This window comes from Chlamydotis macqueenii, chromosome Z, assembly GCF_036417535.1.
Source record: "Chlamydotis macqueenii isolate bChlMac1 chromosome Z, bChlMac1.mat, whole genome shotgun sequence".
Classification (NCBI taxonomy): domain Eukaryota; kingdom Metazoa; phylum Chordata; class Aves; order Otidiformes; family Otididae; genus Chlamydotis; species Chlamydotis macqueenii.
Window position 1 is genome coordinate 10,076,402 of NC_141593.1, and position 19,186 is coordinate 10,095,587.

Sequence of the window (19,186 nt, forward strand, 5' to 3'; positions counted from 1 at the left end):
AGTACCCCGCAGCAGTGGGGGCTCATGCTGGTGTGCCCAGGGAGGGGTCTGGCAGTTCCAGACCCCAGAGTTGCCTGGAGGTCTTGCCCCTGTTCTGTTCATCCTATCGGGCTACATTCTAGTTTTACTGCTCTGGGGTGGAGGCTGCGGAGAGCTGGAGACCTGCAGGGTCCTGCCCTCTCCCAAACCTGGCCTGTTTCTCTTGGGTTTGGGGTGGCTGTAGAGCTCCCTAGGGTTTTTCCACCAGGAAAGGTGGGAAGCAGCTGTGGATCTGGGACTGCTCCCGCTACGGCAGAGCGGGAGGGGAGCTGGGTGGGGGCTGGCCAGTGAGGAAGCGGTGGCTCTGCCACCTTCAGCTCTGCCTTTCTCCAGCCCTACCAAGCTGCAGCTATGTTTTTCCAATGCTCTGCACAAATAAGAGGAGGAAGAAGTCCCAGCGCGATGAAGGGCAGGGCTGGGGTGTGCAAGGAGCTCCGCGCTGCTTGCTCTGGAGCTCTGCCCGGGGCATGGACCATTGCTGTCTCTGCTGAATGAGAAGGGTTCCCTGTGCACCCCTCTCTGCTGTCGGTGTGGCTCCACTGGTGCCCTTTCCCACCCCACAGCTTCACACAAGGACAGCAGAGAGGGCTGGCACCGTGAAAGGCTTTTACTTTTTTTTTTTAATACATTTTTACAGACTTTTTTTAACAAAAATACCTGCTGGAGCCAGATGCTGCCCCAAGCAAACAGTCCGTGTGAGCAGCCTGAGTGGCTGAGGGATGCTGGCGTGCTGGCCCTCCCTTGACCCAGGGTGGGAGTGAGGGGAGGTGGGGTGGCAGGCTGATCCGGCGGGGCCAAGACCACCACGGAGGCACGGGGCTCAGGCGGTGTTCTCAGTGGTGGCTGCCGTGTAGATGACCTTGGATTTGGTTGGTGAGTCCAGCCTGGTGGGGGAGGAAGGAGGGGAGCATTAGAGCAGGCAGGGGGGCCCTGCTAACCCATCCTGCTGCCGGAGAGACAACCCTTAATCCCCCTGCTCACGCCCTGGACCTGTGACACTCCCCAGACCCCATCCTCCTGCAGCTTCTCATCACTCACCGTGTGTTTTGGCTGCGGTGCTTGTAGATGTACAGCAGGAAGGCCAGTGCTGTGATGGCGAAGAGCACCCCAAAGAGCACAGCCAGCACGTCCCCTGCAATCCAAGCACAGGCACATTACACTGGCAATGGTGCCCTGCAGCTACTGGCCAAGGGAGATGGGGCAAGGCCAGGAGCCCAAAGGCAGAGGGAATACAAAAGCAGCAGCCTCTGCTGAGCACGGTTACCTGCATGAAATGAAGAGCTGGGGTGTTCGTCTGCTAAGGAGATAAAAGATGAGAGGACGAGAATCAGCTGCGTAGATGCTAGGGCTGCCTGTCCCGCAGCTCAGGACATGGCAGCCAGTACCCCCCTTCCCAGGCACGCTCCGGCCACCTTCCCCTCCTTCGGGCCAGCCCCTCACCTACCTGTTGCTGCTGAGCTGTCACTGCCTGGAAGAGAGAGACAACACAGTCAAGAGGTTGCCTGAGGTGTTTGGGGAGGGAAGTGTCAAGCCTGCAAGGCTCCAGGCCACACTGCCAAAGCAGGGCTGCCTGCAGGACTCCCCATCGCCCCCGAGCAAGCAATGGGAGAGCTGCCCCCGTGATGCCCAGCAGCTCACAGGATCTTGCTGCAGGAAGCCTGGGTGTGACGGCGTGCCAGAAGCATTGAGGGAAGGGTTAAAAAAAAAAAAAAAAAAAAAAAAAAAGATCCCTGAACCACAGCCCCCATGAAAGCCTTGCTGAGCAGAAACCTCCATTACTGCTGTCTCCACCCAGGAAGCAGGCAGGCTGGGTGCTGAGCACTGCGGCACCCCATGACTGCACCAAACCCCCCAGGAGACCCCGGAGAGGGGCGTGGGGTGAGCCCAGCAGGCGATGACCGTGGGGACAACTGCCTGCAGCAGGATGGCGAACAGCTCCCCAGGAGGAGGCAGCCGGCCGTTGCTGGCAGGGCACCCTGCACGGGGATGGCTCGGTGGCCCTAGCTGCCTGGCAGGAGCCGTGCCAGGCAAATATTTACCCGGTGTGACAGCCTGGCTTTTAAACAGCTACCTTATCATCTGTACACTGCTTGGGTATGGCGCGCAGAGCGGCACTATCTGCAGGTCGTATCCAGCTGCGCAGCCCATGCCAGGAAGCCGCCGTGTTCGCCCAGTAGCCGGGGTCAGGAGCGGCTCTCCTGAACTGGGGGTGGCTGGGAACAGATCAACAAGCGTGGGTGCAGGAGGTGCAGCTGCAAGCGAAGTGGGAGGTGACCCTACAGCACTCCATCTCAGTGCTCGGCAGCCCCAGGGCTAAAACAGGCAGTTATCAGCACTGAGGTGGGGAATAAACCCAAAAACGCTGCACACACAAGGCAGGGATCAGTAACCTCATCTGGGAGTACTGGGATGTGGGCCTGGCACTCCAGGAACCAGGGCTTCGTGGCTTTGTTAAAGTGGGAGTTGTTGGCTAGAAATAGCAAATAAGGAAACAGGGGAGGAAAAAGGTGAGCTGGGTAACTCTCCCCTCACCCCTCACCCCAGCCTCAGTGGCTGGAGGCCTTGGAACAGCTTCTGCAAGAAAATGGTAAAATAAAGGCTTGGAAGTAAATGGAAAATATGATAAAGTATCTAACAGGTTTACCAAAGATAGAGCATGCCAGCCTAACCCGATATCCTTCTTTGATAAGTGATATTCTAGACAAAGAAAATGCGGTAGATTTTATCTCTCCCAACTTCAGTGAAGCATTTGATGTGGTGCCACATGGGAAACTACTAGCCAGGCTAAAGACCATGGTGAGTAGAAGCCTGCAGCCATTAGCAAGCTGGCTGCAGGTGAGACAGCGAAGGGAAGTGCCTTGCACTGCTGTGTGTGGTTACTGAGGCATTGCTCAAGGGCCTGGGACCATGCCCGTGTGCTGTTTCTCTTTGTCACCTTGAGACAAGGTGTAGGAAGTGCCACGAGAACAGGATGTAGGACAGAAAACCCCAGTGACCTCAGAGAGCACCAACAGGCAAGAATTCAGTGATGCAGAGCGATAGTCACACCTGAGGATTAACAGGAATTTCTACTCATCGCTGGAAACTACTAGTGCAAGAAAGGCCTTGGAGGTCGAGTTAAGGACGGGCAGATGGGGATGTGTTGAGCAGGGGACCATGCACCTGGCCCCACTGACAGAACACAGCCTTTGGGAGGGGACTCCTGCGCTGCCCTTCCCGCAGGGCTTGGCAGTGGGGTGCTCGCTGCGGCTCCCACCGAATTCAGCTGTTACGTTTGGGGATGAAGCAGCAAGCTGGGATGCTAGGACATGGCTGCGTGCCCTTCACCATACATCCCCTAGTCCCAAGGCCAAGGATAAACCACTCTTCTCCACGCAAGGTAAGACAAGCGCCGAAATGGTGGAAAGCAGGACCCCAAGGCCAGCGCTGCTGTAAGTCACCTGCCAGGCAGGGCTAACCCATGCAAATGCTGCATTTCCAAAACAGATGTGAAGCCTTGACTCCTGCTCCTCACCCCATCCCTGCACCCCCACGGCTGGGTGCAGCCTGAGCATGCTCATGCGTGCCTTACCAGAAGGCGAGTGCTTCACTGAAGGGAGGGTGGTCTGGAAACTTGCCAGCACTCGTCGCCCGTGCAGGTTCTGCACCGGCCGGTAATTGTTCTCCAGATGTTTGCTGTTGCCAGTTCTCAGGCTCGTCACCAGCATTGACATCTGGAAGGAGAATGGCAGAGTGAGGTGCATCCCTCCTGCCTTTAGGAGACAGGGGAGCTCCAGGGGTACACATGCATGGAGGGTACACACTTGCAGGGAGAGGCTGGGCAAGACCCAGCACGGAGCTCATTGCCTTGACAAACCTGGTCTTGAGAGAGCAGCATGGTCTGGTTGAAGATCGTCCACTTCACTGTCTGGTAGCAGGGAGGGGTGGTCAGAGAGCCGTTGTAGTGGAAGTAGAGTTTCAGGTTGGCAGGCAGTAGACCAGCGATGTTGAATCCGGGCACCAAGGCTTCCTCCCCTGGGAGAACAAACACCACAGGAGTGAGACCAGACAACCTCTTGGAGGACAATGGGCAGGACCAGCACGGAAATAATGGGCAGCCTGGCACTGCATGTGCCAGAGTCAACACTGCTGCCCCCGGTGCACTGCAGAAAGAGCAGCGGGTTTGCTCTGGAGGCATGGGAAGGCAGGTGCGAGCAGAGGGCACCTTGGAAAGCTTTCCTGTACAAGCTGTGCCAGGCTCCCGGTCTCACATGCATACAGCAAATGCCTGCTGCAGCTTCCCTCCGCCGTGCAGTGGGTTTCTCTGCTGGGCTGCAACCCCTGAGACAAGTACCAGATGGGAGGACCTTACCTTCTCTTTTGATTTGGTACAGATGCTCAAGTATTTGCTGATAGTACGGGTTCTCCACTGTCCCCACCTGCCACACAGAGAGCACAGAGGCCAAATGCAGACCGGCTGATGATGGCAGAGCCAGCAGGGAGGAATCACTCCCTGCAAGGGACACCCTGTCCCAGTGAACCCTTCCTCCCATCAGGGCTGCCCTGCCTTCTCTGTCCCCTTCTCCTCAGGAGCACTTGTGTCTTCACCTGTCCCCAAAACTGTGCCTGACTCTGCCCACCCCAGGCATACCCTCCCCCAGCTTCTACCCCTTCTCGCCCAGGGCTGAGCCATGGGACTCACCTCCAGGAAGGCTCCCAGGACAGCCAGGCCATCTGGGTAGACCATTGCCTCCTTAAAGCTGTCATACTTGGTGTTGTAGTGGACCACATGGATCTGGAAGGGAAACGTGCAATCCCAATGCAGGACGGGAACCTCCAGGAGGTCCTCATCCTCACAGGGCTCCAGCCTGCCAGAGCAAGGTCCAGGAGAGACATGCACCCATGATGAGCACCGCTCCTAAGAGAGGAATGTGCTGGTAGGACTTAGAAACTGTGCTGCTGTGAAGCAGCAAGTATGAAGGTCTGCCCACAGGAACCTCCTTGGTTGGAGACAGCAAACCAGCACTCTGCCCTAGATACTGAGGGGTTGTACTGCAGAGCTGGGCTCGGTTTGAGGACAGCAGCTAGAGAAGGAGGGATAAAACCAGATGGAAGCTGGCAGAGCAGGAGGATAGTGTGTACAGAGTAAACAGTCCCCGCAGCTCCTGGAGCAGGCTGCTCACAGCCACCAGGGAGCCGGGTCCCACAGCCCGGGGACCGCTGCAGCTCCTGCTCCATCAGCCTGGGACCAGGCTGCAGCGTGCGGAGAGGCTGCGCTGCTGAGATGCAGCCAGCCCCAGCCCCCCTGTGGGCAGAGCATCCTGCAGGGTGGTCTCCTCCTTGCCTCTGCACCCCAGGCTGTGAGTCTGGCTCTTGCTTTAGGCACTCAGCACCAAAGTGTGGGCTCCTACACTGAACTCCGCTGCTGCAGAGCAGCCTAAGGAGCAGGGATCCTGACCAGGGGTTATAGCATTCATCCAGGGATGAGGACCATGGGCCAGCAGCAGGACAGCACTCCATTACCACGAATCCATCCCCATGAAGGCTCCATACCTCCGCTGCAAAGCGACGTCCGTTGACGGTGTGCTCCGAGCCGGGTCCCGACATGGAGCCCCAGTGCAGGTGCAGCTGCACGGCTCGGTACTGCTGGGCAAAGCCGCCGGTGATGGCCAGTGACGCAGGCAGGTCGAGCTGAACTGCAGGGGTAGAAGGAAGAGGTCAGTCAGTAAAATACAAAGCCTGTCCATCGCACAGGTAGACAGAGATGTCTTAACGGAAAGAGTCAGCCTAGGCTTGTGGAAATTGGCCACAACAAACTTGCTTTCCATCTTTAACGAGGCTACGGGTAGATCAATGCCCAGCAGGGTTGAACTTTAACTTCAGGTTGTAGGACACCCTGGTAGGTAAGTCAGCTTCAAAAATACCTGCTATGAAAAGGCTGGAAAGTGAAGACCTGCTCTGCAGAGACTCCCAGGGGCCAGCTCCAAGCCAAATGTTATCCAACAATTTATTCAGTAAGTGAGAATGATATGGACAAAATTCATGGAGTGATATTGGCAGAGTGGTGAGTACCTGCAAGAGCAGGGCAGCTGGACAGAACAAGCTGCAGCACTTGGCGAGCTGGGACCTTTCAAATAAAGCAGCCTGCAACAGTCTGACAGCACCGGAGCTGGTGGCCTGGAAGCATTAAGTCTTCTGAAAGCATTTAGAGCTAAATTTTTGCCTCTTTGCTACAGTAAATACATACTCAGTTGTGCCTTTTACTATTATGTGCTTTAGCTGGGTGTCTGGACTCATGCAGCAGAGTGGCAAATCTAAAAGCTGGACACACGGCAAAAATACCAGGAGCATCCCTGGACTCTGAGAAAGGCGGTCCTTTCCTCCTAAGCAACTTTTCCTCATTTTTAAAATCAGTTCTTTTCCTTCCTCCTTCTTTATAGGTGAAGTGTCCCTTAGTCACATCACAGAGCTAGGGCACGTATTGAGGATCAACCACGTAACAGGGCTGTGATGAGTCATTTGTCCTCTCCTGTGTTCCCCGCCACTGGGTTCAGAGGTAAAAAACTCAAATAAGGGAAGTGGGAGACGGCTCCCTTCCTGGGTATTTATCTGCTTTTACACTTCTTTTGTGTATATAAAGCAACTCCTACTAGCTACCTGAGTCATTTTCAGGCCCTTGCAAAAGCTTATACAGCATTTAAACTTTGTATTACAGAAAGGAGTAACTGTGCAAATATCTTACTGGACTTGCAACTTTTTATTTATTTATGGCTTTTCATAAGGCAGCCTGGCATTTGCCAGAACAAAAAAAAAAGGCATCTTATAAGCATGTGAGAAACTACTTTGCTCCCCTCTACCCCAACAAAAATGCTCTGACTGCTCTTCCAAACACCAAGCGACACCAGATGCCAGGGTGTCTAAAATAGTAACTACTGAGCTAGTTTAACTCTGCAGGCATGCTAGGGCAGGAGGCCATAATATAAAGCTCTGAGCACGCACCGTGCGGCTGATCTGACCAGGCACAGCGAGTCTGACCTGTTGAGTTTGCTGTATACACAGCTCAGCTCCCTCTTGCTAGCTACCAGGGCAAGGAGGTGTCTTATCACACCGTCAGTGAGTTTAAGTCCCTTTCTCCACCACCTTTTCTTAACCTGGGGACTTGCAGATGCCAGCGTGCACAAAACACTCGGCTTGCTCCCAGAAAAAGCTGGTAGCAATCAGGACCCACCATCCCCAGATGTGGGGTGGTGAGCGGGAAGGAGATGGGGTTTTCCTCCATAGCTGGCATGGTGAGACTGATACTAAAACAATGTGAATAAATTGTGTCCAAACTTTTAAAAAAAGTTCTAAAATTGGAGAAGGGAAATGAAAGACCTATAAAAATTCCTTAAGATCTTGAGAGAGCATCCCAAAGCACAGACTTAAAGAAGCTGGCCAATCCTGTATCCTGAAAGACTGAAAGGTAGGCACCTTAAAGGCTAAGGCATATCAGAGACTGACTAGTCCTTTGAAAGTGCAATGTGGGAGAGGAACCAGTGGCTGCAAATGTGCATCAGGAATACCAGGGACCTACGGGTTATAATAAACTCCTGGAGCCACCTCTGAAAGGTGGGGAGTGAGTAGGGAGTTCTCCATCTCCTGGTTTCTCCCCTCCAGCCAGGAAAGCACACAGACCTGTAAAGGCTCAACAGCCTGATGCTTCCCTTTCGGCCTTGAAGGCAACACGACTGCAGCCTGCAAGAGAATCCCTTTCCCAGAGCCCAGGGGAAGGACACCAGAGAAGCCTGGTCCTGCTGGGAGAGGCTGAGCCGGCTCTGCCTGTGCTCCAGCCTTTGCCTTCACACCCACCTGTGTGCCCGTTGTTAACCAGCCTGAGCTTCTCGTTGGCGGGCAGGCTGTAGCCAGAGAGCTGGATTGGTCGTAGCTGGGGGCTGAAGATGGTTGTGGCCGTATCAATGTTGATGGGTGATTGCACATGGCCCCCACAGTCCTGGTAGACTTCATCCCAGTGCTCCAGATCTGATACGAGGAACGAAGGGAGGGAGGGCCAGTGAGACCACCAGGGCAAGGACCCCTCCAGAAAAGAGGTTTGGTGGATGGCAGGGACGGGGATGGGCACTGGCCAGGGAATAAGCCATGCACGCAGGGTTAGTTTCCATCAAGTTAGCTTGGGAGCAGCTCTGTGCCACCATGTGACTGCATGCAGCTGTAACAGGAAAGGTCTCGGAGCGTGGTGAGCTGCCAGGAAAGTCTATTTTGGGGGTGTTTGGGAAGAACGCAAGAAGATAATTTACAAGTGGACTTGGCAGGCCAAGGAGCTGCTGCTCTGCAGCTCATCACACGCATGCTGCCTTGCACAGCCTGGCTTCTGGCAGGTATTGACCCAGCACTTCACCGGCTCTGCTACTTGAGCAAGGTACCATAGTACCACTGGGACCACACGAGCCCACAGCCACGGGTCTGACAGGTTCCTGGCCGTTAACTACACCAGGACAGCCCTGTAAAGGGCCAGCTCGCATGGCTGGGGTGGCTGCTTAAGCTGCCACCTCTCCCCAGTGCCACTGTGGAGATAAGCATGGCTGATGCCCCAGAAACCTTCCCCTGCGCCACAGGGCACTGCTTCTAGCACATCTTGGGCCAGTGCAAGCCCAGGCTCGCCCCCAGCCACTTGTAGGGCCCCCATAAAGATGGAGCTGGGAGTTAGCTGGTCCAAGTTAGCCCCTGAGCCTAAGCAGAGGAGTGCTGGTGCCAGGGCCCAGTCCACCACCGCAGCAGGAATGGGTGCATTTGCAGTAGCGCTGCGGCGATGCCCATCCCAGGTGCTGTGGAGAAGCCTCCCAAGCCATGATGGGAGGGCAGGGTCGGGCAGGATGGGGAGCGAAGGTGATGGAGGACAGAGGTGAGGACACAAGCTAAACCCTGGGCAGGTCAAAGTCCCAGCACGGGCTGCAAGTCCAGCCTGGGTAGCCCAGCCTGCTTCCCCACTTGGCACAGGATCAGGGGAGCTCCCATTCAGGGAGAAGGCATGCCCTGAGGGGCATCCCCCACACCTAGGGGCTGGGGAAACCCTTGGCAGAGCTGCTTCCTGCTCAAATCAGAGCAACTACCAGCTCTTCAGCCCATCAGTGCCCCGATCCAGGCACCGCTGAAGCATCAGAGTCGGGCAGGAGGGATGGGAGAGCCATGGAGTGCACACAGGAGCCCTGTAATTATTAACCATGGCTGGCTCAGGCCCAGGGTCTGCTGGGTGGCAGGAAAAAAGCAGGAGTAACTGCAGGGTATTTACCTTCATAGCTCCAGTGACTGTGGCCAGGACCTTGAAAAAGAGAGAAAAAAACCACATGAATGGAAGGGAAAGGTTGGCAGCAAACACGCCTCTGCCAGGCAGTGCTCTTGGACCCGAGAGCAAGTCTCTGGGCTCCCACTGCCTTCATTGCCACTCCCTGCCTTCGCTTTCCCACTCCTCCCCGTGTCCCAGTGAGGGGGATGCTCCTGGAGGGTGCTGCCTCCTCTGAGCAGCGCCAGGTCTCCTGCAGGCATCGGCCAGAGGGAAAACCTTGGGGCTTGATGCTTTGTTATCTTTATAATGGAAAAATCAGAGATATGGGCTTCTGTCACTGAGCAGCTGTACCAGCTCTCTTGCAGCTACCCTGGAGCAGCCAAAACCTCCCACTGTCCCAAGACAGGTCTGCAGCTTCCCTGATCAGGCTCTGTAAGCAAGAGCAGCTGGGGAAGTGGCTGTCCTGGTGGCACTTCTGCAATGCCAAAGTGGTGGAGGGGGTGTGGGGAAGAGTTTGGGCAGAAGCTGGATTGCAATGCACAGATGCCCTCCTCCCATGAGGGAAAGCAGCCCCAGGACTCACAGCACAGGAAGCAAATAAGCACCAAAACCTCATTTTCCTCAACAGCGTGTGCCCCTACAGTGGGGGCAGACTGGCACAGGAAAGTGGGCCAGACCAAACACCCAGCTCTCGTCCTGGCAGCTGCCTGCCCAAATCACCCAAAGATCCAAATTCCCACGCAGAGCTGCATAAGGGTCCTACCACATACAAACCCTTTCCCTAGGAAAAGCAGGAAGGAGGATGGGGGAGCCTGTGCCATGACCTCTGCATGTCCCATGGGGTGCACAGTGGCCATGGCAGGGCAGGATGCACCCTGGTGCGGGACACCTTGGCGTGCACTGAGCCTCACACGGCTGGGTCCTTGGTGTGCAGATCCAGCGGGAGCACAGCCCTCCTGGGGCAGGTCCTGAGGGTACAGCAGTGCTCCAAGCACTAGCCCTCACACCACCACTGTCCTCCAGAGCTGCCAGCAAAGCCCACACTCCCAGCGTATCACTAGAGCTGGCCTTAGAGGTGTCCCAGCGCCTCTTCTCAGATGCTCCTGACCAAAGACCTTGGCTATCACCAGCCCTTCTGCATGCAACCAGCTCCAGGCAAAAGGATGCGGGGCTTGGGTTTGCCCCAGGCAGAGAAACATGGCCCTGACTGGCACAACAGGTAGTTCATGAGCTCCTCCATTGACTTGTCCTTACGAGCAGACAGGCTGTTGGCACATCCCAGCCCACAAGGACAGGAGTGGAGGGTGATGGGGTGGGACAGGCTGGTGTGAGAGGAGGCGCATGCACCCAGCAGTGAGGGGCAGCATCTACGCTAGCTTCCATCAGTTCCCCAGGGTGGAAGGACATGAAGGAGCACTTAGCAGGTGCAGTCCAGCCCCAATATCATCTCTGTCCCTTGGAGGGGCCAAACGTCTGCCAGCCTGGCCGGGATGCAGGAGAGGCTCAGCAGGCGCTGCTCCAGTCCCCTTCCCTGCTGCTGACAGCAGCTACAGCTACTTGCTATTAATAGGAGTAGATTCCAGCCCAGGGGTGAGAAAGGAAGAGGCACGGTTTCCCAGGCCCAGATGTCCTAGGCGAAGCCCCGAGCCCAGCGGGATTCTGCCCTCCTCTCAGCGAGTATCCAGGCATGGGTGCTGCTGGGGACCTTTGGTGCAGTTGCTGCCACGGAGAGAAAATGGCCACAGCAAAACCAGGCTGGGAAGGGCTGGAGGGTGCTTAAGGGCACCAGGATTTGCAGAGATGGGAACAGCCCTCGAGGCTCCCTCCAGCATCGCCAGTGACTCATCTCTGCACTGCTTCTGATGCTCAGGAATGATACTCAGGAGTGACTTGCCCAGGCACAGGGTTCTCCCAAAGGCATATGAAGAAGGGGGAGTAAGCAGAGGGCTGGGTAAGCCGTGGCTGCCTGCATCCAGCAGGAACATGTGTGCTCCAGGACAGGCTGCAGTGCCCTCTCTGTGCCTGCTTGCGTGGCACTGCCCGGGGATGCAGCCAGCTGAGCTCCAGCAAGCTGAAATTCATCTTGCCCACCTTGCTTGTCCTGCCCACCTTGCTCACACAAAGGTTATGTGCTCCCCAGACACGGATTATGCATCAAAATCCACAGTGCATGGACCCTCCTCTGGAAACATCCCACATCTTCCCCCACCTTGCCCCACTCTCCTGCCCCACCTGGCTCTATCATCTGCATGAGGTGGTGATGGCTCACAGACGAGAACCACATTTGCTGCGTCCGAGGCAGGATTCCCCTCCTGCAGCATGAAAGTGCCCATCAGCACGGGGAGCCCCTCTGAGGGGCCCTCGCGTTGGGGCAGTCCTGGCACAGGTACGGCACAGCAGCCCGGGGCTGGCACTCGGTGCCCTGGCTCGCTGCACATGCCTCAACCGGCACGGCCCGCCCTAGCACCCCACTTTCTGCTCACCTCCAGGGACTCTGCCTGGACAGAAAGCAACTCAAATATCACATTGTAGATTGAGCAATAGCACCGTGCTAGCACCTGCCCTGCTGTGTCAGCAGCATGGAACCCACCCTGGGCTCCCACATCCCCCCCGTGCCTGTCGGTTCCCACAGCTGAGGGGGCTCTGGACCCTCCTCACAGTCTCCCGCTAGCTCGGCTGAGCAGCTTTGAACACCCCGAAGGCTGCAGCTGCACCCAGGAGTCAGACCAATCCATCCCAATATAACAGAGTTGGCAACAGAGCCAAGAGGACCCATGAGCACTCATCCGCCCACCGAAACCAGCCAAGTGTCTTTCCCCATCCCATGGATCTGGGCGCAGCTACGGCACATGCAGGCCACCCACTCAGGGAGGTATCTTGCAAGCCCGGCTGTGCAGGATTGGGCCCCCTTCACACATGCACCGAGTGCTGCAAGAGGGCATCGAGGTGAGCTCAGCCGAGGTGCTGGGTCAGGCTCTCAGCACCTGCCCTGGCCTCAGCATGGCTTGGAGGAGCCCTGCAACACTCGGGTCCCTTCCACATGGGGGCATTTGCAATCGCACAGCCCTTTGCCATGAACAATAACCCACCACCCTTCCGAAACGTCGAATTGCATCATTTCAGCCTGCCTCCCACACTCCCCCATGACACAGCACGTCTTCTTCCTTGGAAAGCTGCGTGGTGCCAGGTCTCCTTTCTGCTGAACTGCTGCCGCTCACCACAACAGACGCGGCTGCACCTCGGCAGCGGGTGCTGCAGCTCTCTCCACGCCCTGCCCTACCTCTGACCACCCACAGCCCTGGCAGGGGCTGCAAAGCACTTCCCAAAAACGTGGGGGGAAAACAGCCTTGCTGCGGCGATGAGCACACTTGGAGATAACACGCAAGAAGAAGACTCCTTGCAGAAGCTGCAGCAGGAGAACGTAGCAGGGCTCTGACAGGAGCTGCCTGATGTCTCCGTGTTCAGCCCTGCAGAGCCCACCTTCCTCCGGAGATCCGGCTGAGTTTCCCCTCTTTCACTTGCTCCCTTGTTCGTGCTTTCTCCCCCGGTTGCTTACTCCCTCTTAGCCCTCCTTGACATCCAAAACCATCCAACAACACTTTCCTGCAGAGTTCAGGCAGACGCTGCCATTACCAGAGTGCTGCTCAGCATGTCCTGCAGCCTGGGAGGAAGGGTAGGAGCAGCTTTTGGCAGGGTGAGGAGCCAAAACAACTGCGGGCCGCTGCTGTCCCATGTAGGAAAAGCACCGATGCAGCAGGCTGCTCTCAGGAGACCTCGCCCCAGGGACACACAGATGGACTGTGCACCCGAGAGAAAGAGGCACCTCTGGGCAGAGCCAGGCAGTAAGGAGGGAGACCAGAGGGTCTGCCCTACACATCTGCCCCCTCCATCCTCAGCTTTTCACATTTTAGGGGGTACACAGCCTGAAGCTGCTGCAGGGCACCTGACAACACTAAAACGCATGTGCCGTTCACAGCGTGGATGCTGCCTGGCAGCAACGTGGCCATCGACGCTGCCTGCTTGCCTTGAACTGCGGCAGAAGTTTGACGGCTTTTGTGCGGCAGGTGTGGAAGCGTGCTCACTTCTAGCTCAGACATCCTGCTCTCTTCTCAGCTGGGCACACAGTGCCCAGTGCCCAGCAACAGGGAGCACTGGGATGCTGACAGAGCCTCCTCTCCCCACTGGGACCCAGCCGTGGGCCAGACCCAGGTCAAAGCCTCATGGGATGGGGCATATAAAGAAGGCAGGGGATGCCAGGGCAGAACTGCCTTGTTGTGCCCTCAAGGAAGAAGCCCCTGTCTGCAGATCAGTCCCGGGCTATGCTGGGACCAGTGGAGCTCATGGCCCAGAGAAAAGGGAAAACGGGGTGTTATTCCCGACGCTCAGAGAGCCAGGAGGTGCCAGGACACACAGAGATGCAGAGAGAAGGTCCCAAGGCAGGGACCAACCACATTATCCCAGTCCTAGCTTACAAAACACACCCAAGCACCATGTCCCTTGAAAGCAATAACCTAGTAATGGTATTGGGGCTGTGCCACTGTGCCCACACTGCCCACAGCCAGGTAGGCAGGCTAGTCTGTGGCAAGCACAGCACAGGCACGAGGTCTGAGCAGCGGGGAGCACAACTTGAGCATCCTTCTGCCGAGCCCCAAGAGAAGCCTCTCTATAGCAGGGCTGTGCCATCCCAGCCCTACCTTTGCCAGCATCCTCTGCTTCCTCCATCCAGACATGCACCCTGTGCAGCACCCATGTCCTTTCAGCCCAGAACACCACCCCGTGCACTGCTGATGGGGGCACCAATCTCTCCCGAGCCTGACTGCATTAAAGCCCCTTTGTGTTTGTAAACTCTGACCCACTGCAAGCCTTTGGGATCAGCCTTTAATCTGCCACTGGCAGTGTGGGTCACCGCCAGGATTGTTCTTTGTGCTCCTGGGGGAGGACTGCTCGGGCCAGCTCCCCTCCACAGGGGCAAGGGTTTGGGCGGAGGGAGGCCTAGGGCAGGCTTTACTCCAGGGCACATTCCTGCTCCGTGTGAACCCAACTGCTCCAGCAAGTGCCATAGGAAAGAGGAAACAATCGCAGAGCGCTGCAGAGAAAGAGCCATCCCAGCAGAAGGGATGAAAATGGGGAAATCCCAGGGAAGAGATCAGTGCTTGGAGCTGAGGAATGAGATGAATAAGGGATATTAAGCAAGAAAAGTGGAGGAAAAGGGCATTGGGGAATGAGCAAGAAGAGCACATGGAGAGCAGGATATGTCTGATAGGAAGGAGAGAGGAAACAGGTTGCAGTAGGAAAAGGAGTTACTGTTTCTCAAAGACATCCGTAGCATAGGACTCAGGTCTCTGGGCAAGCCACAGGCCCCTCAGAGGGTAACCCCATGGCAAAGCCTCAGTGACAACCCCCTGCTTCTGTCAAGTGCCCCCCTGCCTCATGCACAAGCCTCAAGGAAGAGGGAGACAGCACATTGCCCGGCAGCAGTGCGAAGACACGTAGCTTCTAACTGCTGGCAGGAGCCTTGGTGGGTCCCAGCTGAAACCCACTCCCCCATGGGACACCAGCCAGATCTTTAGCCTCTAACACTGGTACAGCATGGGCCAGGCTGGCCATTCCCTACCTACCTCCCTACCACCTCCCACCCCTCACCTCCTTGTCCCCATCTTCACCCCAGTTCTCCCCACCCACCCATCCCAAACCCCATGCTGTGCCCAGACCCTTGCTGCCAGCGCACCACGCCGGTATGCTGAAGGCCTGAAGCCCTCCCACCCTGTGGCCTGGGTTACTTCATCTCTGTGGCAAGGACCATCTGCGTCCCCATCTCTGTCCAGTGCTCAGGCCGGCAAGAGCGGCTCTGGTAAGAAATGTGATTCATTGCAATAACAAAAGCAGCTCCTAGCACCAAACAACTGCCAGTCCATACCACAGGGCAGCTGTCCCGGCACAGGTCAGGGCAACTCCTTACCAGAGCCAAAACCAAGGACATGCTATGATGCTGAGCCCAGGAAACAAACCCGCAGGCAATGCTGGGACAAGGAGCGTAGCCAGAGACGGGAACGTCCCAGCACAGCGCTCAGCCCCAAGCAAGTAAATGCATAGCACTGCCGCAAAAATCACTGCTGAGCACTGCCAGTGCCACAGTCCCCGGTCAGAGAAGGAACCAAGACTGAAGACCCAAGTCTCTTCCCCCAAAACAGTGACCCTGAAGTCTCAAAGCCCCCACATCATCAGCAAGACAGCTCTCAGGGTGGAGGGGGACACACACCACCACCCAGCCCTGAGTTCAGGCATCATTCCCCATTGCTAGCCGTGGGACAGACCCCCACCAACTCTGCAGCGGGGCCGGACCCCATCCTCACTGGGCTGTGGGGGGAATAATGTGGACGCAGGGCCTGGCACAGTGGATTCCATCGAGGAGAGGCCATGCTGCAGGACAAAGGGGACCGACCGCCCTCCCACCATGGCGGGGTCTGGGGCTGTACCCTCCAGGAGGTCCCGGCAAGGCACTGCAGGCTGCACAGCCCCAGCTACCCACATACCATCAACCGTGAGCCCCCTAATCCGATACAAAAGGGACTTTGTGGGGAGGAAGGGCTGCACGTAAGCCGGGGGCCCCCAGCCCCTGGCCAGGGGTCGGGCTGCACAGGAGTTGGCGGGAGCAGGGACAAAGGCAGGGACGTGCTGAGTGGGGGGGCAGCTCCCTCGGCTGGGTGATGTTGGGGGTCCACAGCTTTGCAGAGGCAGCCCACACTGGGGCACACCTGGGCCCCTAACAGGGGTACACCACCCCCCGCCCCCAACCGAGCAAGGGGGCAACCCCCCAGCACTGCAGACCCCTCAAAGGCATCCCAAATCCAGCACCCCATGCATCGGGGTGACCCATGTATCAAGGATCCCAAACCCCCCAAGGGGGGAACCCCATCTATCAAGGCACCCCATGCATCAGAGACCCCAAACTCAGTGCTGGGGTGCCCCATGCACCAGGACGCCCAGGCACCCGGCATCCCAAACCCAGCACCGGGGTGCACCATGCATCAGGGTGTCCCCATGCATAGGGGACCCTAAACCCAGCAGCGGGGTTCCCCATACATCGGTGGAGGGAGGGAGGGGCGACACCCCCTGCTCACCTTTCTCCTGGGAGTGCGAGGGGTCCTCGCCGCCGTGCTCCTGATCGTGCTCGGCGGCGGCGCGGCCCAGGGCGGCCAGGAGGAGGAGGAGGGAGACCCGCAGCGCGGCGCGGCTCATCTCCAGCAAGTGCGCGGGTGCGGGGCGGGTGCGGGACGGCCGGCGGCAGCGGCTCCCTGCCCGCCCGGCGGCGCGTACGTGAGAGCGGAGGGAGGAGGGGCGGCTCTGACTCACGCCGTTACCTTTTATAGAGGCTGGAGGCAAAGTCTGCGGCAGCCCGGCTCGGCCCGGTCCGGACAGGTGAGCCGCCCGACGCGGGGCTCGAACCCGCGACCACCCCCTGGGGTGCCCCTACCCCAACACAGCCTCCCGCCGGCGCATGCCTGGGGGCCCCTGCGCGGGGGGCCACGTCGGCTCCTCGGACCCCTCGGGGGTGGGTGCCCTCTCTCCTCAGCAGTGAGTGAGGGACCCCTTAGCAGTGGGTGTCCCTTCTCCTCACTGTTGGGGTTGGGACCCCTCAGGCATGGGTGTCCCCTGTCCTCAGTGAAGGGGGAGGGACCCCTCAGCGGTGGGTGTCCCCTCTCTTCAGTCATGGGATTGGGACCTCTCAGCAGTGGGTGTCCTCTCTCCTCAGTGATAGGTGGGGGACCCCTCAGTAGTGAGTGTTCCCTCGTCTTAGTGATGTACGGTTGAGAAAAGCACTTCTTTCTGTTGAGGCTAGAGGATGACATGACTCCACTCCAGGCAGATGTCTTGACTTTCTGCTGCTTCTTAGAGGTGGAACCATGTGGGTGCTGCTCAGTGTGTGTACATGATGTACCTGGATCCCAAAAAACTTTGATCCTGCACCAAATGTCCTTAGTTCGTCTCACGCTCTAAGATGCCAATCTCCATGGACAAGCAGACAGGCAACGGAAGGTAGGATGGCAGGTCAGTTTTCAAGGGGGAGGAAGGTACCAGAGATGTCTTCCTTGGGAGCTGTGCTACAGCTTGCGCTTTTCAGGGCTTGTGCTTTTCAGCATCTTCATAAATTGTCTGAAAAATCACATGAGCAGTGATGGGACAGAATTAGCTGTGACACTAATTTAGGGCAGTAAAGGACTGAAGGTGCCTTGAAGAGTTCAAGGCACTGAGTGACTAGGCACATCAATGGCAGATTGCAGTCTCCATTGGTAGACGTGAAGTGATGCACAAGTGGTGTCATCAAGGATGCGCGACACGAGGGTGGACTTAGATTAGCTAATGCAACTCACAGATCAGAGAGCTGTAGTGATGTCAGCTCACTGCTTGCCAAGAAAAAAGTGAAGTAAACAACAGGGATTATCAAGAAAGAAACAAAGAACAAAACAAAAAACCCTGTCCTGCTGTTGTATAAATCTGGAGTGAAGCCTCCTCTCAGTTATTGCCCACAGTTTTGTTTCTCCCATCACAAAAGGGTCAGAATCAGAAGCAGCATGTAGGGAGCTCCAGGGCTGTTTGGGGGCAGGGGTGGTTTCCACGAAAGAAAGGAGCAAACCAGCATGGAGAAGTGAAGTCTGTGCCTGTAGCGTCCCAACTTGTATGCAATCGGAGAGCAGGGAATGAACATGTACTCTGTTGGGATAGCGGATTTATGGCACAGCCAACAAAAATCATTAAGCAGGAAGTCCGAGTCCAACCAGCAAAATATTTTTTCATGTGGCACAGAAGGGAACGGGGGAACTCCTTTTCCCAAACATGCAATTTGTACACATGCAAGAAGATACGGGACAAGTTAATAGACTCCTTGCTCCACAGCGCTACGCTGTGCAGTGCCTCATTGGCCCCACGCCTCTGCTAAACCAGTTTGCCCAGCTCTTTCCCAGCCCAAGTCACTGGTCATCACTTTCCTTAATGAATGTGCTCAGTGAGTGAATATGACCATGTCTACCAACCTGCCATCACTGCAAGAGGGCTCGAGACCTGTCAAGTGGTACAGAAGATCCTCCTGTGGCTGGGGCTGGATTTTGTGCAGAGCAGAAGGAACCTTTCCCGAAAAGCTGGCAGCTGGGAGCACAACCCACCGACCCTTGGCAACCTGGCACCATGGGCTCCTGCCCTGCATTGTGCCAGAGACATTCCTTCACACCTGGCCTCTCCGGAGAGCCCTGTCTCCTCTGGAGACCGGCAGGTAGGATCTCCCAAACTGCAGAGGTGGGCCCGTGCCAGCCTCATGAAGTTCAACCAGGCCAAGTGCAAGGTCCTGCATCTGGGTCGTGGCAATCCCAGGCACAAATACAGGCTGGGCGGGGATTGGATCGAGAGCAGCCCTGAGGAGAAAGACCTGGGAGTTTTGGTAGACAAGAGGTTCAACATGAGTGGGCAATGCGCCCTTGCGGCCCAGAAGGCCAACCGCATCCTGGGCTGCATCAAGAGGAGCGTGGCCAGCAGGTCGGGGGAGGTGATTCTGCCCCTCTACTCTGCCCTGGTGAGACCCCACCTGGAGTACTGCATCCAGTTCTGGAGTCCCCAACACAAGAAGGACATGGACCAGTTGGAAAGGGTCCAGAGGAGGGCCACAAAGATGATCAGAGGGCTGGAGTGCCTCTCCTATGAGGACAGGCTGAGAGAGTTGGGGCTGTTCAGCCTGGAGAAGAGGAGGCTCCGGGGAGACCTGATAGCGGTCTTCCAATACCTCAAGGGGGCCTACAGGAAAGATGGGGAGAAGCTGTTCAGTAGGGCCTGTTGTGATAGAACAAGGGGTAATGGGTTTAAATTAGAAGGAGGTAGGTTTAGATTAGATATTAGAAA

At 56.9% G+C, this 19,186-nt stretch overlaps 1 protein-coding gene across 2 annotated transcripts; it reads right to left on the reverse strand.

Moving 5' to 3' along the window:
* Positions 1 to 631: 631 nt before the first annotated feature.
* On the reverse strand, positions 632 to 16,624 carry LOC104484712 (carbonic anhydrase 9). 2 transcript variants are annotated; one of them, XM_086770724.1, is made up of 12 exons: positions 16,420 to 16,624; positions 9,305 to 9,334; positions 7,867 to 8,037; positions 5,572 to 5,714; positions 4,721 to 4,813; positions 4,386 to 4,457; positions 3,896 to 4,048; positions 3,611 to 3,752; positions 1,484 to 1,507; positions 1,304 to 1,333; positions 1,078 to 1,171; positions 632 to 923 (listed from the first exon to the last, which is right to left on the reverse strand). In XM_086770724.1, exons 1-12 carry the CDS (start codon positions 16,535 to 16,537, stop codon positions 860 to 862), a joined length of 1,134 nt encoding a protein of 377 aa, XP_086626850.1. In that variant the 5' UTR covers positions 16,538 to 16,624; the 3' UTR covers positions 632 to 859. The 2 variants fall into 2 exon arrangements, with proteins under 2 accessions (XP_086626850.1, XP_086626848.1); XM_086770722.1 differs by having other exon boundaries at positions 1,304 to 1,336; positions 16,420 to 16,623.
* Between the last annotated feature and the right edge of the window lie 2,562 nt (positions 16,625 to 19,186).